We start from the raw sequence: 24251 nt of genomic DNA on the forward strand, positions 1-24251 counted from the left end.
GGACAGAAACTCCTGCCCTCAGGATCCTTCAGCACCTCACCCTATGTGTCTCTTCATCTAGCTGTTCATCTGTATCTTTTATTATGTTCTCTGTACTAAACTGGTAAATGTAAGTTATGTGTTGCCCTGAGTTCTATGAGCTGTTATAACAAATCATCGAATCTAAGGAGGGGGTCATCAGAACCCCCGCCCTGATTTGTAGCCAGCTCAGAGAGAAGTGTGGGTAACCTAGAGACCCACCACTTGCATTTGGTTTGTGAAGTAGGGAGACTGGCAGTCTTGTGGGACTGAGCCCTTAACCTGTGGGGTCTGTGCTAACCCTGGGTAGTTAGTGTGAGAATTGAATTAAATTTTAGGACACCCAGGTGGTGTCCACAGAAAATTGGAGAATTGCTTGGTGTGGAAAACCCATACATTTGGTGTCCGAAGAGTGAGTAGAGGAAGGAAAGAAGGCTTCCCTTTAGTCAGGAATCTGGACACGGCTCCATGATTGCTTCTCATGAGGCTGCCCTCAGGGTGTCTCATCTGAAGGCCCGACTGGGGAGGGATCTGTTTCTAGGTTTGTGTGGGTGTGGGCCAGATGCAGTTCCTAGTGGGCTTTTGGACCGAGGACTCAATTCTTTGCTGGCTGCTGGCCGGAGGCTGCCCTCAGCTCCATGCTGCATGGGCCTCTGTATGGCACTGGCTTCAGCAGATCCAGCAAGAGAGAATCTGCTGTAAAGATGGAAGTTACAGTCTTATGTACCCTAATCATGGAAGTGACATCCCATCATCTGTGCCACATTCTCTTGGTTAGAAGCAAGACACAGGTCCTTTTAGCACTGTTACAGGAGGGGATTATACAAGGGTAAGAAGACTAAGAAGGGGAGGGGATTGTCGGGGGCGTCTTAGAGTCTGCTCGCCACGGGGTGCTTCCTCCACAAGCCTTTGCTTATTTCTTTCAACTAAATGTGCGCTCCTTCCTTCTGTGGCTCTTCTTCATAGCTACTTTTGTTGTTGCAGTTTATGTGCCGTGACTGATATTATTATGGTTGAATATTTTTGTATTTCCCTTATCTAGTTTTTGCTTATCCTTCACCCACTTGCAACTCCCAGAAGAGTCTTGTATTCAGCAAGTGTTCTGTAAAAGACTCCCCTTCCTTCCCTTTTCTGAAACTGAAGAAGGACCAAACGAGTCACTCTTTTGTTTCACACCTGAGTCCTTTTTCTACACACCAGCCACATAGGATCCATTATAAAACCTTCAGATTTGCCAATTTGGCATCTAAAACAATGACTCATCCATGTCTGTATAACCTGGCTAGAAGAGCTAGACTTGTTACCTTATTAAGGAGAAGCATTTTCCATCAAAGATGCTTCAAACATTAGCTGGTTTTGAGTGTTGCATTGTTCTGTTTCCCAGAGGGCCTGATGGATCTCAGAAATGATGCCGTCTGTAAAAGTCAACTTCTTTAAACTATCTGTTTTCTTTTGCCTGGTAATGATCACTTGGTGGTCCTGTTATTATTAGGTCACAGCAGATGAACTGATAAGGAGGACCGGCTCTTGGAGAAGCACTGTTTTTGTTCTTTCCCTTTTGCCCAAACAGTGGGCTGGATCTTACGATCTCTGTTGGAGATGCTCAAGGATGAAATATTGCATGTGCCTGAGAGGCTTGGAACATAGGAGAGATGTAATACGTGTTTGGTATATGTGGGATTGTAGACTCAAAACACAGCAAAACTCATCTAGTGTAGCTTCCTAAGCTGTGAGGCCATTGTCTAATTAACTCTCTAAGATAGCCTAGCATCTTCTTCATTTTCTGGAGTTTTGATGGATAGCTAGTCCTTAGAAGGCAGGTAAAGAAATGTGTGTTTCTTTAAAAAGTACACGTGAACACTGTATCTGCTGTTGAAATGGTCACGTGACACTAGATGTGAAGCTTGGCCCTTTAAGAACTCATGGAAGTCAACTTAAACTTGGAGGAATCATTCATCTGCTGGGAAAGATGCAGAATTAGAAAGTTAAAGCCAGCTGTAGAGGCAAGCACGTAAGTGTGTGTGCCTACATGTTGGGTCTTTTGGGAGCCATGAGGCTAAAAGCCAATTAAAGCTTCAGTAGAGAGAAATTTAAAAGTACTTTCTCCTGGGCAAGAGAAAGATTTGGAGCAAAGAGAGCTCCGAGAAAAGCAGGCGAGTGTTGGTGATGTAATTAATACAGTTAACAGCTGGGAATGGGAATCGGATGACCCCGTGAGGGAGTCAGGTTTGGGCCTGAAAGCCACGCTCTCCAGGTCTGGGCTTCGACTCAGGAACCTCAAGGCATCTACACGGTTGGCCTGATGAGTGAGGTGTGAGGTGTGTGACCAACTCCTGCCACAAACAGGACTTCCTTTCTTAATCGTCTGTAAATTAGAACAATGCAGGGAAATTGGATAGTGAAGGGATTTTGTTTTCCCCTCTTAAAGCTTGAGTATTAGGTTCCTTTTCCTTCATTTCTTCATCCTATTACTCTTACTATGTGAAGTCTTTCTTTCCCCAGTCCTACCCCTCTGTCTACTCTCAGACAATGGCATCATCTCATTGATTTTCCTACCCTCTGTCCCAAGATGTAGAACCATATCTCCAGCTTTGGTACAGGACGTCATCATACTTATATTTCATTGTCACCCCAAACTCTAAATGTGCTCAAAACAGAGTTGATTGACTTTACCCAGTATCTTATTCCTCAGGCAAATCTCTCCAAAATTGTGTATTCTTTTCCATTGTTACTTCCATCAATCCTGTTCAGATTCTGAAGGTTGAGTGGCACCATAGGAAGAGGATGAGGTGTTGGCATTCGTGAGACTTAGGTGTGAATCCTGCCCTTGCCACTTCCTAGCTGGTACCCACGGGCAGACATGTTCTTTGACCTTTGTGAGCCTCGTTTCCCTTATGTCTAAAACTGGCATGATACTACCTGCCTACGTCATTGGATTGTTGGAGAATGTTAAATGTGGTAGTGTGTGTAAATCACCCAGTAGTGCCTGCCACATGCAGGCTGCTGTTTGGAGATGCCACTTGCATTTGATCCTCGCCTGGAATTGTGGAACCCAGCTCTGGATGTAGCGTGTGTGCTCCACCTTCCCTAGCACTTTTCGACAGATGGGTTTGGCTGCTATGTTTCAGAGAATACAAAAGCTGCTCCCTCAGCTTTCAGCCACCAGACTTACAAATGGCTTGTGTCTACACTTCTCCCCTCCTCTATTTTAATACAATGAAATTGGCATCTCTCTGTCCTTCTGCCTGAGGTTAATCCTTTCCCCTGGGTTCTGGGTCCCATCCCTTCCTGCCCAGGGACGTCTCCCTTCCTTAATGGTGCCCTCTTCGACCGCACCTTCTTTTGTGGTTTTTTCCCATCAGCAGTGAACCATGTTCCAGCCTCCCTTATCTTAAAAAAATAAAATAGTAAGAACTGTGTGGTGATTTCTCTCTCCCTCTAGAGCTCCCTCCCTGGATTATTCCATTCCTTCACAGACAGACTTCCGGAACCTTCCCACATCCTCATCTCCACAGCCCACCTCCTACTCAATTCCCCACGCTCTGCATTCTGACTTCACCCCATTTCCTTCTTTAAAATTAGTCTCTCTAGTGTCGCCTATGACCCTGTCACTATGGCCACACTGCTAACCAGGCTTTCCCTATTGAAACGCTTGCTTTCTTTGGCTTCTCTGATTTTAGCCTGATTTTTCTCACGTTAGTCTGATTTTTCTCTTACCTCTCTGACCATGCCTCAGTCTCCTTGCAAACTTTTCTATTAATACTTGTGCTTTCTTAAATGTTGGTGTTCCTCACTGTTCTGCCCTGGACTTGCTTCCCTTCTCATTCTGAGCCATCTCCGAGGGAGCAGGTCCACTTCTTTATTTGCCCTAGGTACACACATGACGCCCTTGTATCTGTCTCCAGCCTAGACCTCTCTCTTAAGCGCCAGGTCTAACATCCAACACCACAGACTTGCTAAGTCCCAGCTGAACGTACACCCTCTTCGATTGCCTGACCACGCTCTTCCTGTGCTGGCTCACGGCTCATTTGTCTGTAGCAATGGCTCTTCCATTTTAGAGTGAATCAGAGTCAGAGTGTCCTGGAGGCCTTGTCCAGCAGACTGCTGGGCCCTAGCCCCCAAGGTTCTGAGTCAGAACGTCTGGCTGGGGCCTGAGATTTTGCAGTCCTAAGAGTTTCCAGGTGATGTCTTGAGGCTCCTGGTCAAGGAACATACTTTGAGAACTTCTGATGTAAGGAAATGAGGCAGTTTTTCCCATTCTTTACTCTACCCATATAACCTCCCCCATCTGCAGTTCCCCACTAGCATCTAACTAATCTTGTCAGTTTTGCCTTCTACATACCATGTTTCCCCGAAAATATGACCTAGCTGAACAGTCAACTCTAATGCATCTTTTGGAACAAAAATTAATATATTAAATTAATGTCTTATTGAAAATTAATATACTATAATATAGTACCAGATCTTATATTAATTTTTGCTCCAAAAGGTACATTAGAGCTGATTGTCCTGCTAGGTCTTATTTTCGGGGAAACATGGTACCTCTTTATCCAGAACCCTCCATCCCCTCTGCCACTGGTCTGATTTACCGCAGATACCTGCTAACTGGCCTTTTTGCCTCTAGTCTCAATTCTCCTAAATCTGTTCCCCATACAGCAACCAGTGTGAGCTGCTTAGAGCATGAATCATGTTATTGTCTTGCTGTCTGTCTTCTAAAGCTGTCCATTGCCTTTGGGATAAATCCAGACTTTTTAATGTCGACCTGGCTCCTGCCTAGATAGCACCATCTCTTGCCTCTGCTTGCTTTGTACAGGATGCACCAAACATACAGAAGAGCATGCGTGTGTGTGTGTGTGTGTGTGTGTGTGTGTGTGTGTGTGTGTGTATAGCAGTTATTGAGTGCTTGCTGTATTCTAGCCACCATAGTTCTACGCACATTAATTTCATTTCATCTTCCCATCAACCCTGTAAGATGGGTTACATTTTACGGATGATCAGATGTGACCCATTTTGTAATATAGCCATTGTCCTGTGTACCCACTGTACCCAGACTAGCAAAACTTACTGCAAGAGCTAATGACAGCAACAGCATTAATGGAATCTAACAATTTTTGTTCACGTCCTTTGTGCCAGGGCACTACATATAAGAAAACAATTATCCATAGTATGGAGAGACAAATAATATCACAGAGGGAGAGGGGAAGAGACCTAGAGAAGAGTGAGAAAGTCTAAGTTTAATTAGAGTGCCAAGAGATGAGAATAGATTTTCCATAACAGTTTAGATACCAAACCACAGATTTAAGAAGACCAGTGATTGCAAATAGAATTTTAAAAAAATCTAAACTTAGATACATCAAGATGAAACTATAGAAAACCAAGCCAAGAGAATGGTCAGTCTATTGCTCCTTATTTTCAAAGGAGCAACAGACTGACCATTCACATCTCATCAAATATAATTCTAATCCTGTTATGCTCAAAATTTTCAATGGCTTTCCATCCCTAAAATATAAAAGACATACTCTTCAGCATCTGAGGCGTCTCGTGGTCTGGTACCTGCAGCTTGTTTAAAGACACAAACCTTCCTCCTCCTCCTCGGTTTACTCTTGATGGTGTCCCTTTGCATGTGCTCCGCCCCCGTCCTGGAATGCTCCCCGCCCCAGCCCTCTAGCCAGCTCTCACTCAGCCTTCCCATTTGCAGCTGGGGGCTTCCCTGGCAGACTGCCTGGCTCCCTTCTTACTGCCTTTGGGGTACATTGCTTGCCAGCTGTCATCAACACCGAGTACTTTTAATGTTTGTATTCATCTTTGTCTCATTTCTAGCACACGAGCTCTCTGAGACAGAGGGTCATTTGCAGTGCCTGACAATCCGTAGGCACTCAGAACCTTCACTAGGTCAACTCTGGCATTTCAGGGGGGACCATCACCACTTACACAGTATCTTGGTGTGGTTTTCATGGCTGTTCCCATGGTTCTTGCTCTGATTTCTTGTGTGTGTGTGTAGAACAGGTCACCATGGCCAGCACCAGGGTCCCTGCATGTTGTCATCCACTGGCCCTGCCTTGTCATTGCTCCCATTTCCTTGGTGAAAACTATAGGAGGAAGTTGTGGTGTGGATCAGATGAGGTCACATATGTGAACACCCTGTCACAACTCTCTGGCACCACACAATTTCATTAGCTTTACATCAGAATGGGGATTTTGTAAAGAATAGATTTCATGGGTGCCCCTGAGCCTTGGCCCTGGCAGAGCTGGTTGTGGGGTCCCAGAACAGTCACCCTCACTCACTCTGCCTTGCAGACTTTCAACACAGCAAATGACTATAGCATGAACATTAACCTGCCCCGTGACGACTTGTGTTGTCATTTCTACATTTCACTGGAATGAGGGGCCCATCAAAGAAATTTTCCTGGTTGATTGATTTTGAGAGATTGGAAGGGAAATATTTTTATTTATTTAAAAAATTGTGGTTTTCCTTGAGTTCTCATTGGAAATTGGAAATTTTTCTAGTCCTTCATGCGGAAATGGAAAATGCTTGGATTCGTCAGAGTTTGTCACTCTTTTCATTGGATGGGTTGAAATACCTTTTTGCCCAGTTCCTTTTCTATTCACATTGTCCCCACTTAGCATCACAGTCGTATCATCTGAAAACCTTTTGATGTGTTTGTGAAGTGTTGAGAATCATCAGACGTGTCAGTCTATTCGTTATGTATGAGAAGGCCAAGGCCAAATCCAGGTCATTGTTTTTACCAAAACAAGGTGTTGGGTTTGCACTCGATATATGTAAGTGGCAATGACATTTTATTTTTTAAACGTTTAATATAGAAGTTTTAAACATTTAAAAACTAATCTGTAGGAAGATTAGGATCTCACCGGACTTTTCTCCCTAGAGTGTGTCTTGGGGGAAAATAATGAGCACTTTTATTAGTAGCTTGTCTAGTTTTCAGAAAATTCTTTTAGATGAAGAATTTTGGTAATCAGTTCTTTCTAGAATTTCTTGAACTTTTAAAAGGGACCACGGAATGCCTTTGGTATGGCAAAGCTGAGGCTGTGAGGATGCATCACCTTTACCCTGTTGAGCTCTGCCAGCTGCTCTGCCCAGTCTTGTAATTTCATCATGGAGTTACTGTTCTGTCGCGCAATTCTTCCTGATGTTCAATCCAAAACTCTTTAAATTTAAGCCCATTTTTCGTATACTAAGTCATTCATAGTGATGGACACACCCTTGGCAGCCTCCTTCTCAGAAATCTCTCTCAAATCTTGCCTCTGTTCTCTCTCACTGCCGCTGTCTTAATGCAGATTCTGATTGTCTTACCTGGACTGTGACCCCAGCTTCCTAAACCTCTGCTACTACAATTGCCTCTCTACTCCCAAGCGCTACCAGATTCATAGCCTTAAAACCTATGTGTCCCTTGCCTTTGTAATACTTTCTAGGGTAGTGTCCAAACTTGTCAGTTTCAGCGTCTGGATGTGTATGACAGAACGTATGTTCTGCTGAGAAGGACCCTACATCCTGAAATACCAGTGGCTTAAACAAGAAAGAAGTTTATTTCTATTCACATAAAAAAAGGCCAGAGGCAGGCAGGCCAGGGCTTGTGGGATAGTTCTAGCCTTCAGCCCATTCTGTTGTGCTGCACTGCATATGGAAAGCACCCATGTCCTGTGGCCTCTAGGACCGAGATGAGTACGTACTTGAGGCCCAACCGTCACATCCACGTTCTAGCTGGCAAGAAGGAAGAAAGAGGGAAGGTCTGTCCTCTGTCCTGTGAGGACACTTCTTGGAAGTAACTTACAACACTGTAACATGCATCTGATTGGCTAAAATGAGACGTATAGGCTATGCTTAGTTGCAAGAAGCCTGAGGAAAATAGTCTGTTAGCTAGTATATCCAGCTAAAAATTGGAGTTCTTGTTACTAGGAAAGAAGAGAACAGTAGTAACTTCCATCTCTGCCACAGGACCTGTCCCACCTCTCTTCCAGCCTTGTTCCTCTCCCCGTCCCGGCCCCTTCCCACCAATCCCTTGTGTCCTCAACCTGTTAGTCGCTACAATAAATCTCTTACTAGGCCTTGACAGTGTCAGGCGCTTTCACAGCTTTGGGCCTTTGCATGAGCGCTGGCCTTTACCTGAACACCCCTTAATTTCCCTGTCCCTCTTCAGATCATCTGTACATCCTTCAAGCCCCAAGTCACTTCCTCAGTGAATTTTTTCTTCCTTAACAGTGACAGCGGCAGCACATTACTTCTTACTCAAGCACATGGCAGCTTCCTAAACTTAGTAGTTGAACAGACATGAGTTTGAGCTCTTCTCTGCGGCTTCGGCTTGAAAGAATTAATTTGAAAGTTCTCAGCATGAAAATTGGTTTTAAAACCACAGCCCAGATCTCTCGTTTTGTGTTCCAGAAGTTCATGTTGAACTGCTTCCCAGCATTATCACTCGAAGGTTTCGCAGGTGGCCTCTCCCATAGAACCAGCTCCGAAATAGAACTCTTGATTTCCACCTCCTTCTCTCGTCTTTTCCTGTGCCGGTAATGATGCTGGAAAGCTGGAAATAGTCCTTTGCTTCTCATATCTGATAATCCTAAACTCGCATGTCTAATTAACACCAAAGTCTGTTAGTTCAACTGATGCTTTTAATTCTTTCTCCAGTGCCTGCATCTGAGCGCTGTCCTCCCATGTCTGGACTTGTGCAGTGGCTCTTAACTGGTATCAGCCTGCGCTGACCTCACCTTGCGCAGTGTCACGTTCTGCACAAAATTCTGAGCCAGCTTCCCGTTGCTCAGGTCCCACATGACTTGACTCCTGTCTGCTGTTCTTCCTTGTCTCTTGTCATGCCCATTCTTGCCCACCGCGCTCCAGCAGCCACATGGTCTTCTTTCTGTTCCTCGACTGTGCCCAGCACCTCCCACCTCCGCCCCTTCCCTGGTGCCATTCCCCACCCTCTGGGCCCCTTCTTCACTCCTGCGTACACCATCCTCATGTCACAGCTTAAATGCTGCTTCCACACAGGGCCTTGACCTCTCCATCTAAATCATATGTCCTCGCCTCTTCTTCCTGAGGGACCATTCTTTCCTTCCTAGCATGGATCACAATTTGTAACTTTGTGTTTATTGATTTCTTATTGACTGTTACTCCCACATTAAGGTATATGTTCCAGAAGGGCTGGGATCGTATTTCTTTTATTCACTGCTGAATCCTCAATGCCCCATGCTCAGTAAATACGCATGGAATAAGTGAATAAATAAGTGATCTTGTGATTAAACAGTGCAGTAGATTCTCTCATTAAATTGGCAACTTTGTAGTCAGTGTGGTGAGATGTAGTTGTGGGAACCCTATTAAGGTGATTCACCTTTCTAACCTGGCATTGTGTTTCTTCACACTTATTGAGCGTATCTGTGATGCTCACCCCCAGGGCTGTAAACTTACTTTAATATATTAGTTCAACTCCAAAATGCATCAGTGTCTGAACAAAGCCTTATTTCTGCCAGGACAGCCTTATAACACAGAACCTGAAAACGTGATGTTCCGGTGTGATATCTCAAAAGCATGATTGGGCCCACTGCCATGGCTTGCCCTCTTTCTTTGGATACAACCTGGCATAATCTTTGGAACTGAAGACTTGCTTGTTGTTGGGATACAATTTACAGCAACAGTCAGAAGATGGAGCCATTGGTGACCATCACAGAAAGCTGTATGCCCAAAATTTGGGCTGCCCTGGAACAACCCTCACTGCCCTGTAGTGACAGCCAGCTCTTTAGATCAAAAACTGAGTTATCTCAGTAGAGGGTACTTGTTCATGGTCATTCCAGCCTCCCCATCTTTCCTAGATTGCCTTGTTCTGCAGAACACTCTGGCAAAAATGCTACAGAACAGATCGACAGCTTGTGTGATTGGTTTTCTCCCTAAGAGTATGAGAGATGTTGTTCCGGAAGCATCCGATGATTTGGGAATCCTGGACTATGGTCTAAAATAAAAGATGAGCTTGGATGATGTCCCTCTTTTACTGATGGACAGGGTGATCAACAATGGGAAAGTTTTCCTTGGTTTTTTCTTTTTGGAAAACAATGGGAATTCTGCTTTTAGTGGGCACTATGGTAGGTATATTTCAGCATAGATGGAAAAGCAGACAGTTGATCATTCTAAGCCCCAGGAGGTCAGATCATGGCAGCATTGCCAGACAACGGCCAGCATGGTGCAAGTTGGCTTTAAGCTGAGCCTTTGCTAAGAGGCAGCCGGTCCTGAAAAGGATTTATTTCTTTATTTTGGCCTTGGTGATGTCTAAATGATAAGTGCACGTCTCTCTTAGCTCATTGGAGTGGGTCCCACATGAGTTGGTCGTGACCCTTAGAATCAAGAAACTCCAGTATAGTTAGTTGGCTAAGAATATTTTGTGGTGTGAGGGAAATCTAATGTAACATATGAAAATACAAAATATTACATGTTTGAAAGTGTGTAATTTGCTGCTTTTGTTCATGAGTGGTTTTAATACTTCTGGTACAGAGCCTGACTCTTTATTGGGGAGATGTGGTTTCAGTTTCTTGGGTGAATGTGCGTTTTATAAGTTTTTTAAGAAAGGAAATTAAACATTAAAAGACTTTAAGTACTTTATATAATGTCACTAAGAAAAGCCAGGAAAATCAGGGTTGGCGTTTTTATTTATTTATTTATTTAATAAATATAACCTATTTCCCACCATTTTGTTTGTTATGGCTGGTACCAAAGTACTTTTAAAAGTTAACATTTATTTTGATTTTGTTTTATTTCAGCAGATATGCATAATACATTAACCTCTCTCTATTCTGCATTATGAGCAGGGGCAGTATTTAACATCCAGTTTTTTGGCATTTTGTCCCATGGGCCCTTTAGTTTAATTCCACATAGTTTATGCTGTGTACCTGTGTGATGCTTATTATATGAGTAACGTTAAGTAGGTACAATGTGGCCGGCTGAGTGTGCGCGTTAATACAACTTGGTGATGGGATTGGCCTTCCACGTCCCCTAACCACTGTGGGCCTGGGTTCCCGTTTGCATTAAATTATAGTTTGGGGTAAATGATATTCAAGAATCCTTGTAGCTCTGAATTAAAAACCCCATGATCTGTGTGTCTAATAGACATGCATCTAACGGATTCCCCCTTTTTCCTCTTTTTAATTTAGGGCAAGAGGATGTTGGTGCCCCAGTTACAAAAGACGAGAGCACCTCCGTGGCACAGGACATAAGGGCTTTACCAGAGAAGTCGCTACAAAGATCAGCAAAGGTCACTGCCTTCAGATTTTCTCTATTTGTTCAAATGGCCGTCACCTGAGCTCCCTGTCACAGATCTCATGCGATGGATTCACTGAGGACTGTAGTTGGTCAGGGAATCAGAAAAGTCGGTGGAAGCAGGGTTTCATAAAAAGTGAATCTTTTTTTATCTTTAAACTCATATGCATATATTCATTCGCCTGTCTTTGGATGAAGGGCCAAGGCCTTTTCTTTGTATGTGGGTATTTTTATTGAAGTTCCGCATTATCTTTTTCTGCTTAAACCACACTTGTAATGTGATAGTTACGATTTCCAGTGTGGGTTAATTAAAGTGAGTGAGAATTTAGGTACTGGTGAAGCAGTATGAATGTAGACTCCTAGAGTTTTATAGTTTTTTACTGCAATGCTTTTTTATTGTTGGCATGCCCATATCTAACTCAAAAGTATGCTTTTGAAAAGTCTTTTTCAGTTTTTCCAAAGTATTTAATTTAGTTATCATATTAGAAACAAAAACATTGGCTTTTGTACCCTGTTTTTGTTGTTTTGCATAATCCCATTTTCTTTTTTAATTATGTGGGCTAGTGGCAGATTCAGATATGGGATCAAACACAGCTAACCCCAGCTAGCAGCTTGTTGTGGCAGAAGCGGTGTCCGGGCAAAGAATGAAGTGACATAGTGGCTCAGGGCTTCCTCTCCCAGAGGCCTCAGCTGCAGGCTTAACCTGGGAGTGAGGAGAGCAGCTCCTGTGTGGTGACAAAGGAATTTCTAAATCACATTGTATGTATGTTACCCCGTTGCCCTGTTATCTAGCGCTTTATTCTAATAAGTATTTTGAATACTAACCATAAGCCGGGCAGCACGCTGGGTGTGGCAGACTATACTGAATGGAGAGCCTGTGGGCGAGCTCTGGCTCACACACTTGTGTTTTGTTTGACTTGTGCAGTATTTTCAAATTTTGACTTGGTAGCTTACATTAAAAAAATGGGAGTGTTCACATAAAAAAATTAGACTTCTGGCTTCTCTTGATCAAATGAAATGCCCGACAACATGGGGCCACATTCTTAAGTGACTTGAGTCAGAGCTGAGCAGAGGCAGCCCTCTGTAGACGGAACTTGTGTTCTGTCATTGGCTACTGCCCCCCCCAATGGTGCCCTCTCTCTGGCTGGTTTTGGGGTTTTCTGATACTTTCTTAATGAATTCAAACTAAAATTACAAGGCAAAACAGCACTTATATGCGAAACGTAGCTGTGATAAAGTCATTTCTGTGACGACCAATGTATGAATCACAAGTAACGTCAAGCTGCTTTCTACACTTTTCATGCTGTCACATACTTAAGCAAGAAGCAAGGGCTTCTGGTTCAGACAAGATGGCGTAGACTCCTTTCTCCTTGCTCTTCCCCACTAAGTACAACTCTAAACCCTGGAAAATAACAAGCGACAACTGAAGGAGAACTCTGAAAGGTGAAAAGAGGAAGGCAAGCTAGTTAGTTAGAGACTCCAGGCGTGGAGGGGCAATGTAGTAGTGGGGGACCTCGTCCCGCACCCCCAACAACAAAAATATAGGTTACTTAGTCACCGAGCTTCACTGAGAGGCACTTCCTTTTGACCCACGAGGTGAGCAAACAGCGTCCTGCTTGCTGGCTTCTCCCAGTTATTGCCTTGTGCTGTGGCTAAGCCGCCCTGACTCTGTCTTTGGTGTCCACAGGTGGTTTACATCGTGGAGAAAAAGCATTCCCGAGCAGCAATGGGCTTCCTCAAACTCCTGGCTGATAAGAACAGCGAACTGTTCCGGAAATACGCCCTGTTTTCGCCCTCGGACCACCGAGTACCTAGAATATACGTACCTCTCAAGGACTGTCCCCAGGACTTTGTGACACGGCCTAAAGATTACGCCAGCACCCTGTTCATCTGCCGCATCGTGGACTGGAAGGAGGACAGCAGCTTTGCCCTGGGGTAGGTAGTCGGGGGGGGGGGGGGGGGCGCGGAGCACAGACGCAGGCAGAGCGTGGGGTACAGGCCTCGAGGTCAACCTTCCTTTTGTGTAGTTTAATTATTATTTCTTTATTAAAGCATGGGTCCTGGTTTTTAAGAAATTGCCCTTACCTGCCACCTCAACTGGTCATCTGTAGGTTCCTTGAATTGCCAGGCATTTACCTTTTTTGTTTGTTTTTTGACATAAAATATAAGCATGCGGAGCCTCTACTTATTTTCTGTCATGTCACGAATCCCATTTGTACTTGTGAACTGCAAACAATTCATCGTATCAAACAATCAGACCCCTCTTTTCAGACGCTGGTATTAAAATATGCAAAATTCCAGGCATATTCAGGGGACCCCAGTCTCCCATGTTTTAAATATGAAAATGAAGATATGTTTGAATGATGTGCTTTTTTGGTGCTGATCTTCAGAGGTTTCACTTCTGGCATTAGAAACTAAATTACCCTACTGTTTTTGTGGAAGCTGTTGGAAACCAATCTTACTTCCCATATAGCTTATGTAGTCACAGAGCGTCCTGGATAGCCACTTTATTTTGACCTGAAGAAACTGCTGGACCCAACTGTTTGATCAAATGCTGTGCCTATTTTCTTCTTACAATTGGTATTCACGTTGAAAGAAAAGCAATATTGTTTCAGCTAAATCTATAGCTCTTTATTATTGGTGGTGTCTGGTTTATGCTTCACAGGAAATGAAAAGAAAGGCACATAAGCTAGAAAAGAGTTTGTTCTGACACTTTTCGTCTAGTTTGGTGACTTGCGTGTTGCAAGTCATCTAACTTGTACGGGACGGACCCCCCAGGAATGTTCTGTGGATGTGACTGCTGGCACTGAACGAATGGCTATAATGTGCCGCTTCTATCCGGTGTTTTCTGTGCTTAGCCTCTTACGCCTAGTGAAGCAAGCCAGATCAGATCTGCATGTCACACCTGATGCAACTGAAAAAACCGTGTCCTGAGCCGCTCTTTCAGTGACGCGGCGATCAGGGTGATTTACAGGATCTCAGAGCCACTCAGGAGCACATGCACTTTTTTTTCTTTACTCTCAAGTGGTGTGATTGCAATGTCATCATTTTTAAGCCTAACTGACTATCCAAAAATGACGTCAACCCCTTGAGCCCTAAACAGCCCTTCTCAAAGGCCCGCCAGTTTCTCACCATTAACTCACACGGCCCGATAATGGGTGTGTCACCTGCCCTCTGTTGATTGTGCCCACCACAGTCTGCTTGGCACTGGAAAGACTCTCTCACCACAGCAGGAAATCCAGCCTTGTCTTTTATCTGCTTTTCTGTCGTGTCCCATTGTGCACATGAGATAGGACTACTTCCTTAATTTTCAACTTGTACGGGTGTAGTCAGGAAACCTGCAGGGTGTGAGGCTCTCTTACTGCTTGAATGGCCTCGCAGGTTCCTTTTTGTTACAGCTGAGCCTTTATAGAGGGGCAGTCGACTTGGGGGGCGATTATCACCTTGTGAGGGGTGTAGATGTCTAATCATCACGTTGTTTTGTGCACCTGAAACTAATATAAAAAAATTAAGTTTAATTAAAAATAAAAAACTTTTTTCTTGTGGATAAAGTCCAATCATAACTGAAAAAGGAGCCAGGCCTTTGAAGCAACAGGGACATTTGCTGAATCTAAAGAAAGACTATTTAAAAATAATAACACATATTAATCACATACTTTTCAAACTAAAAAAAAAATTGAGGATTCTAATACTTAGGTGGAAAACTGTGCTAACCTTTTCTCAACCTGCTTACTATAAAGTCATTAAAAGTTATCTTTTATGGAAATATGCCTTTTAAAATCTTTGTGAAAAAGAGAAAATTTGTCTTAAGAAATAAAATGTGGCAGGTTCTCCTACGATGTCCGTCTCACGGGGGGTGCGGGCTGCAGCTGTTGCGTGTGGTGGTGGTCGCCTTGCCGTTTGGTTCTGGCTCTCAGTGACTGATCTTTAGTAACTGAGATCAGTGTTTGCCAGTCAGCACATGCTGTGCTGTGACGGCCTGGGGTTTCCTCTCTCGTCTCTGCCAGGTTGTGACCAGGAGCTCATGTGAAGGTAGCGCTTGCTATGGGTGTGAATGTGTGTGGTTGGCTTCTGCAGAAACTATGCCTCAAAACCGAGTTCAGCCGAAGACGCTGTTTTCCTGCTCCTACGCTCTACCCTTAAAACTATTAGACATCTTCTGTCTAACTGCTACTAATTCAAGTCCAAAGTCATTCTTCTGTGGTTACATTCAGTTCTTGAGACACGTGTTGATCAACTATGTGTGAGTCACTGTCAGAAACAGAAAGGCAAACAAGTGATGATTTCTTTATTCAAAGAAATTAGAGCCTAATGCTGAAGGACGTGTGCATAAATGTGACGGGATTCATTTGATTCTAAGGAATGGAATCAACTTGAGCTGACGTAAATAAAAATGGTGATTAATATAAGAAACTGGTAGTTCTCCTGAAACCCAGGGCCGGAAGTACAGGCAGGTCTCATGAGGAACTAAGAACGAACAAGGCGGCAGAGGCGTCACAGCCTATCCCTTAACCATGCTGACTATCCAGCCAGCACGTAGTATCTTTACCCCTTTCTGCACATGAGCTTCTGCATGATCCTGCTTCTCTCTACACAGTGGCCACCTTCGTGCTCCAAAGTGGCCCTGCTGTGCAGCACATGCTGAGTCTAGATCACAATACAGAATTTCTAGGGTAGGAAATCTGATCGGTCTAGCTGGAGACAGTTATTTGCCCTGGTCAGTAGTTTTCACCAGACGTAAGGTCCAAGGTCCCACAATCTACTGCCCTGTTACCGGGGACTGGGAGGCTGCAGCCTCTGGGAAGGAGTGTGGATAAAGCAGACGGATTAAATGGCCTGTGTCTTTAAGCTCTAACTCTAGTAAAAAAAAAACAGAATGTTCTAAGTTCTTCCATAGGAACAAAATAATTTTCTGGAAGTTTAGAGGAGGTGCATGAAGGGGGAAATCCAGGATTCTTTCTTGTAACATGGAAGCCTCTTTGCTAAAAGATCCTTCAGACTAAGAATCGAGAGTGGGTAAGAAGGGATAAGACTGGAAGCAAGCGGTCATAATAGGCAATAAGAGGAGACGGGGAGAACCTGAAGTAAAGGAGCTGCAGTGAAGGAAACAAAGGGAAGGAAAAGATTCAGGGGAGATGAAGGGCAATTCTCCCGGGCATGCTGGCCGATTTGAAATGGGGCACGCAGGAGAAGGACAGAATCTTGGGTGACCTTACAGGCTGCCAACTGGGTGACGGGGTAGGTGGTGGTGGCGTTTACCCATGATTCTCTGAGCAAGCTCAGCCCCTCCGTTCCCTTCTCTTATGCCTCATTGCTTGCCGTTACCCAAGCTCAGTGGCTTTGTTCATAGCTCCAAACTTTTGCACACCACACTTCCTTTCCCAGCAGTGGCTTTCTCCTCTCCCCAGAGTTTGTTTAGTGAAACACCCAACTTTTAAACCTACCTTCGTTGTCCACTTGAAAAACATTCCCTGACTGGGAGTCCTCCTTCCTGGGTGCTTGCGTAGTTTCTAATAAACCATTATTGTAGCTCTTGTCTGTTTCTATTGCAATTGCTTATATGAGTTACTTCCTTGGGCACGAGCTGCTTTAGGAAAAGGGTACTCTGAACGTTTGCTGGTTGGTCAGATGGGTAAATGAAGATGATTTGATGACCCCGGGGTCTTCAGCCAGGTTAACCAGGAAGACGTTGCATCATATCAAGGTAGAAAACACAGGAGAAGGCGTTTGGAACAGAAAGTGATGAGAACCAAGGTTCTCTTTCACAATCAACACTTGATAACAACATACAGCCAGTATATAAACTCGGGGAGAACCCCAAATTTAGAATCTTTAACAAAAAGATTCAATAGAATGTATACATTAATAAAATATCTCCAATTTCAGTGGCTTTGTAAGGGGCCTTAAGGCGGCTATCAAAGTTGGTGCCTCCTTTGGTGTAAGCATTGCTACTCCAGCCTCCACTTCAGGGGAACCCCGAGATTGGTACAGTGCTGGAAACCTCCGGTTGTTAGAAAGCTATTTTTCATCTTATTCTTAGAATTGTCCTGAGAGCTCTCAGTTGGTCCTTGCTCACCTCTATGCATCACTCCTTAGTTTGTAATGTTACCAAAAACCCAAAGGTAATCTGTTCTTAGTGAACCTTTGCTGGCTTTTAGGGATCACTGCCTTTTGTTCTGCAGCACAAAATACTGAGTACTTCTAATATTTACTACTGGTCTCGTCGTGTCCAGGATATTGAAAAAGCCACACTGACTTCCTCGCTGGAATGAGTTATAATTATATAATCAGATTTCCAGTTTTAAGAGCTTCCCAACCCTCTTAAATCATCTTTCCCTTTAGAAACTCAGTGGAATTCATGCCTGTTTTTCCTCAGACCTTTGTGAAATCTGCTACAGCCTCAGCCTTCCCCTCCAGGATGTCATGAGCATGGAGATATCAGGGTCACCGTCTCCTACATTTGTCATGGTTTCTTCTGCTTGAATACTTAAGGGAAACTTTTACAGCAGCTACTGTGAGGAACGTAATAGTGTTTCTTGGCAACACTAAAGACTAACTGAAGATACACAGTGCAAATTGACCTAGAGCAAATTGACGTATTTATATCATTTTCTCTAGCAAACTTTCGTAGCTTTAAGGGAAGAGGAGGAGGGAAATGAATAAGCAAGTGCACGTATGGCAAGGCGCAAAACTTTGGGTTGAACATAGCATTGTCCAGGCTTAATGGAAGGCCGCTAAAATGAGAAATGGAGAGTGGCTTGCAGTACTGCTCTCATTTTAATGAGATCGAAGGACAGCAGGTTCCATTGGAGAGAGTGACCAGGCGACGTGAAGGGGAGAAAGGGAAGTTCTGATTGATGATGTGTGAGGGGGACGAGGAAGTGGCTGGTGGAAGGCAGGGGGTCTGTTCTGGTATCTTCGTCTCCTAGCTCTGTACCCATAAGGTGTCAGTTATTAGATAATCAGAAATATTTCTTGACTGACAGAAGCAATTACTTTTACTATTCCATTCAGTTTGGTAGATACGGAATTTCTTATGAATTGGGAGGTGGTCACTAAGCATTAAATTGCATTTAGTAGGAAAATGAGAGTAACTGGTTTGGTAGAAAAAACAAAACAGGAGAAATTAGTTTGTTTCATTGGGGCATAGCCTCCAAGATTAGCAAATTGAAAAATAGCTCTGTCCAGTGTTTCCCACCATGCAAAAGGAGTGTTTCACCATTTTCAAGAGGAGGCCCCCTTATCCGAAGACTCTTCTGAGGAAGAGGCTGAGTTATGTAATCCTATGAACTTGAATTACCAAACTTAGATTTTATAAGTCCTTCTCTGCTGAGGAGGGGGTCTTCTTTGTGACTGTTGGGCTTCACCTGGTGGCCCATAGGGATGAGCTTTGGAAAAAGCGACATCTTCAACATGGAGAGCATCCTGGTCAAAGCTGAGAGAAAATTCAAAGAACAGAGAACGGGCTCCATCCAGGCTCTGGTTACCAAACTGCTTTTCCTTGCACTGTGTGCAACCATTAACGCGTCTTTTGTGGTTGTCAGTTTCCTCCACAATTTCCGGTGCATCTTCTTGAAAATATTAAAGTGTTAGAGAATTTTATTACCATCAGCTTCTCTTTAATCCTTAAATGCTTTCAGCCTCCTTTTTTTTCTCCCTTCACGTCAACATTAAGCTCTTCACCCTCAAGCTTCAGGGCCTCACCTAAAATTGATCAGTATTATTGAGCCTTGCTTCATTTCCACATTCCGTAATCTGTTTTCTCTGATCTGCCCACACTTTGCCTAAAGCCCCCCTTCCTTATTTGCTGCGTTTCTATTGTGTCATAACACTGAGCCAGAAAAAGGGGAAATAACATGTTCTGTCGTCCTGATTGTAGAAAATAGTACGTAAAATATGCAGCCAAAGGTATTGAGTGTCTGTCACACTTTGTTTTCACTGTGTATTGTCACTGAAGTTCTGGGCCCTTGGAGCTGATGTTTCAGTGTTCTTCACTTGCACGTTCTCAGGGATCTGACAATGTATCTATCTGCATGGAGTTTTCAACATGCATGAGAGCATTTATTTAAGTGTGATAATGACAGCGATAATCACTACAAGAATGAATGAGTGTCTTCTTGTGTGTTGTAAGGCTAAAACTTTATAGGAATATGTGGTAGAGAACAGATGAATGGCTTAGAACACTATCGTTGACTGGTAAGTGTTTTTAAGGCAAATAGTCCAATTTGAAGGACTTTCTTAATTTCTTACGTCTGTAACTGGTCCCTTCCCTCAATAAGCTTTTTACTTGTACATCATGCAGAACAGTGGACCTAATGCTGATTTTAGAGAATGTTGTTGACGCATACACACAATCCCCACCTATGAATTGTAGGAAGTTGGGAATGTTGTTTCAGCACCGTCCCGATTAACTTTATAGTCAGACCCAGTTGTAGTGTCACTGATGCTGAGTTGGAAGAGTAGTTGTGGAGGAATGCTGGTGAGTGAGAAAATCTGAGGTGGTGATGATTATACATTACCCTAATTAAGAAAGCTTTCTATCTCACAAGTAGTTTTTTATTGCAATACCAAAAGAAAAAAATTTAATTTTTATTTTTTCCAAATACATACATATTATGTATTTATTATTAATATTATTTAAAACATGTAATATAGAAAGTGAAAAATTTCCATAATTTCACCCCCCTGAAATAATCATTATTAAGAGTTTTGGTATATATTTATTTAAAATGTTGTTTTAGAAATATTTATTAACATTAATTGAATAGTATGTTTCACAGCAAAATAATATATGTAACACATACTCATATATAATCTTTGAATTCTGATGTTAAAAACCAACCCACGAACTCACCATCCAGATTAAGAAACATATCACGATACTACTGAAGTTCCTTGTGTATTCCTTTCTATCCTAACTCCTAAATTTTTCCTGAGTGGTAACCACTCTCTCAAACATACTAACTGAAATGTGCTTTTCTTTTTAATTTACCCACATTTGTATCCCTAAAAGTGTTAGTTTTGCTTGTTTTTGAACCTTATAAAAAATACCATGCTACATATGTTCATCTGTGACTTTCTTTTTCATTCATCATTATGTTTCGATGCTATATCTGTACATTTGATTTATTTAAATTCATATTTCCATTTCCTGAAATATGCCATAATTTATTTATCTAGCAATGGATATTTGGGTTGAACTGAGGTTTTTGCTGTTATAAACAATGCTTTTACAAACATTCCAGTGCTTACTAACTGAAGTTTCTCTAGACTCTATTTAGGAGTAGAATTACTGCATCATAGATACAAGGTGTGATAAAAAAATATAGTGAATATTTAAATTTTAAAAAATGTTTGTTACAGTAAAAGACACATTGCCATTAATCAATCCCCCTCAAATACTCCTCTTCACTTTGAACACGCTTATCCCATCATTTTTGCCACTTTCTGAAGCAGTTCTGGAAGTCCTCTTTCGTGAATATCTTTAGTTGTGCTGTCGTGGCTGCCCTGATGTTGTGGATCGATTCAAAACGTTTACCTTTCATGGTCATTTTGACTTTGGGGAAGAGCCAGAAGTCTCACGGTGCCAGATCCAGTGGGATAAGGTGGATGAGGACACACTGTAATATTTTTATTTGGCAGAAATTGCTGTACCAGAAGCGATGTGTGACACAGAGCCTTTCCGTTATGATCACAAAACACAGTGAATGCTGCTGCCGAGTGCCATCCAATGGAAAGCAGGGATCTTCAATATGGGAAGCAGCACATCGAACCTTAGTAACAGTGTGTGACAAGTTTCAACTTGTTTGGTGCAGTCGGTCAGGTGAGAGCTATGGTTGAGAGAAGATGTGTTTTCAAGTGTGCCATAAATCATCCTCCGTCATGGGGACACACTGTGTCACACATTGCTTCTGGTATACAGCAATTTCTGTCAAAGAAAAATGTTACAGTGTGTCCTCATCCACATTATTCACTGGATCTGGCACTATGCGACTTCTGGCTCTTCCCCAAAGTCAAAATGATTCAGGACATCGAGGCAGCCATAGCAGCACAACTAAAGACACTCATGAAAGAGGACTTCCAGAACTGCTTCAGAAAGTGGCAAGAACGATGGGATAAGTGTGTTCGAAGTGAGGGGGAGTATTATATTTTGAGGGGGATTAATAGCAATGTATTTTTACTGTAATACATTTTTTTATTTAAACATTCAGTGTGTTGTTTGATCACACCTCGAATGTGCATGTTTAAACTTACAACTTAATAACCAAACTATTTTCCAAAGTGGCTGTACACATTTTTAGTCCTACTAGCAAAGTGTAAGTTTCCACTGCTTCACATTCTTACCAACAGTTGCTATTGTTAGACTCTTCTTTGCCAATCGAGTGAATAAGGTGGATGAGGGCACACATTGTGATTTTAATTTATGAGATTAAGCATCTTTTCATATATTTATAGTCGTTATGTTTCCTCTTCTAGAAAATGTCTTACTGTCTTTACTCTTTTTTTTTTCACAGTTAACTTTTTATTTAGATAATTTAGATTTACAGAAGTTGCAAAAATGGTACAGAGAGTTCCTGTATACCCTTTACCCAGCTTCTCCTTATGTTATCATTTTATATTACCGTTGAATATTTATCAAAACTAAGAAATTAACTTTGGTACAATACTGTTAAATAAAGAGTAAGACTTATTCAGATCTGATGAGATTTTTCGCTTACATCATTTTTCTGTTTGAGAATCTGGTCCAGGATCCTACTTGTATTAGGTTGGTGCAAAAGTAATTGTGGGTTTTGCAATTATTTTTAACCTTTTAAACCGCAGTTACTTTTGCACCAACCTAATAGTTGTCATGTCACAATGTCTCAGCCTGGTCTTTCATGACCTTGATACTTTTGAAAAATACTAGTCAGTGATTTTGTAGAATGTTTCTCAGTTTGGATTTGTCTAATGTTTTATCGTGAGATTATGCATTATTGGGAAGGATACCACAGAGGTGATGTGCATTACATCAGAGGATACATGGTATCAGTGTATATTACTATTGATGTTAACCTTCATCACTTGGCTAAGCTGGTATCTTCCAGAACTTCGATCTTACTATTTTTCCCTTGTAATTACTATACTATATTTTTGGGAAGATTTTTTTATTAGATATTTATTAATAGATATGTGTTCTTTTCTTTTTCTTTTTATTTATTTTTAATTAATTTTTTTCTTCTTTTTTAAATTTTTTTTATTAGTTTCAGATGCACAAAACAAAGTAATACTTAGACGTTTATCATTTATATCCCTCACACTGTGTCAACCCCCCTCCCCCATCCACTAACCCTCTGACATCGCACACAGCCATTACATCTCCACTGTCTCTATTCCTAATGCTGTACTCCACTTCTTGTAAGTATATACATATATATATGTATGTATGTGTATGTGTATATATATATATATGTATATATATAAACTTGTACTTGACATTCATTATTGTTCAGGTTCAGCTTCAGGTGTACAGTGCAGTGATCAGGCATCTACATCATCTACATCATCCCTGAGGTGGTCTCCCTAATGAGACAAGTGTCCATCGGATACCCTACAAAATCTTTACAACATTGATTACATTCCCCAAATTAACTTTCGTAACCCCGTGGCAATCTTGTGGTTACTGTCTGCTTTCTAATCCCCTCACCTTCACCCTTATCCCCACCCCCACCCCATCTAACAACCCTCAGTTTTTCCTCTATGTCTCCAAAACTGTTTCCAATTAGTTCATTCACTTATTCTCTTCTTTAGATTCCACATATAAGTGAGATCATATGGTATGTGTCTTTCTCTGTCTGACTTATTTCATGTAACATAATGTTCTCTAGGTCCATCCATGTTGTTGCAAATGGTAAGATTTCTTTCTTCTTTATGGCTGCGTAATATTCCACTGTATAAATGTACCACAGTTTCTTAATCCAGTCGTCTACCAATGGGCATTTCGGTTGTTTCCATGTCTTGGCTATTGTGTGTAGTGCTGCAATAAACATAGGAATGCATAAATTTTTTTGAATTAGAGTTTTGGATTTCTCTGGATACATACCTAGGAATGGAATTGCTGGATCATAAGGTAGTTCCATTTTCAGATTTTTGAGATACCTCCATACTGTTTTCCATAGTGGCTGCACCAATCTGCAATCCCACCAACAGTGCACAAGGGTTCCCTTTTGCGAAGATTTTTTTGAGACTATTCAGTTTACTCTGTTTCTGGTTAAACTTTCACCCACTCATTTTAGAATTCATTTTTAATTGCATTGTTTGTCATTGATTTTTTTGGAGTTAAAAGCTATTCTAGAAAGTAATCTTTTTAGCAGTTACGGTGTGGAAAATATTTATTATGCACTTGGATCTTTGCTTTGAGCTCTTCCCTTATAGTAGCGGTATTTTCATCATTTTTTGAGTTCTTGTGAATATTTTCGGTCAAGATAGTCATTTTTGTGACCACATACTTACAGAGTATGTTTTATCCTGCCATTTCTTTCTCTTGTTCTTTTCTTCCTTTTTACTGTATTTTTAAAAATAGAATACCTGGGGTGATTCCCCTTTATTACCCCCATCTTTAAATAATGAGTTCTTCCTGGATTTTAGTATTTAAAAGTTGGATATTATAAAATGCCTTTTGTGCAAGTGTTTAGGCCCTTTTTCACTTCAGGCATAACAATAATTTTTGGCCACTTAACCCTCACCAAGTAAGAGTAGGATGGCCACTGCGTTTTAAATCAGCCTCACAAAGACTGTTAGTGAGATTCCCACCACATGTTAGAATGTGTTTCTTTTCATGTTAATTGAATTCTCTAATAGCTTCTATATTATCTGTCTCCAAGAAGCTGTCTATGCTGAGTGTGTGCATGGTTAATTATTTTATGTGATTTTGAATACCATAGGTTAGAATCATGTAAAATTGTGTTTTATAGGTAAGAAATGGTCAGATATATTGGCA

The 24251-nt window shown here is 42.0% G+C and overlaps 1 protein-coding gene across 4 annotated transcripts in view; it reads left to right on the forward strand.

The window, feature by feature from the left end:
• DIS3L2 (DIS3 like 3'-5' exoribonuclease 2) overlaps positions 1–24251 on the forward strand; it is a 299279-nt gene that overhangs the window by 115410 nt on the left and 159618 nt on the right. For all 4 annotated transcript variants that reach the window (XM_074314980.2, XM_074314986.2, XM_074314989.2 and 1 more), the window contains 2 exons: positions 11170–11270; positions 12963–13210. In XM_074314980.2, the coding sequence (XP_074171081.2) occupies positions 11170–11270; positions 12963–13210 (349 nt within the window). The remainder of the gene's footprint in view (positions 1–11169; positions 11271–12962; positions 13211–24251) is intronic.

This window comes from Rhinolophus sinicus, chromosome 17, assembly GCF_057876585.1.
Source record: "Rhinolophus sinicus isolate RSI-liver-muscle chromosome 17, RSI-T2T, whole genome shotgun sequence".
NCBI lineage: Eukaryota > Metazoa > Chordata > Mammalia > Chiroptera > Rhinolophidae > Rhinolophus > Rhinolophus sinicus.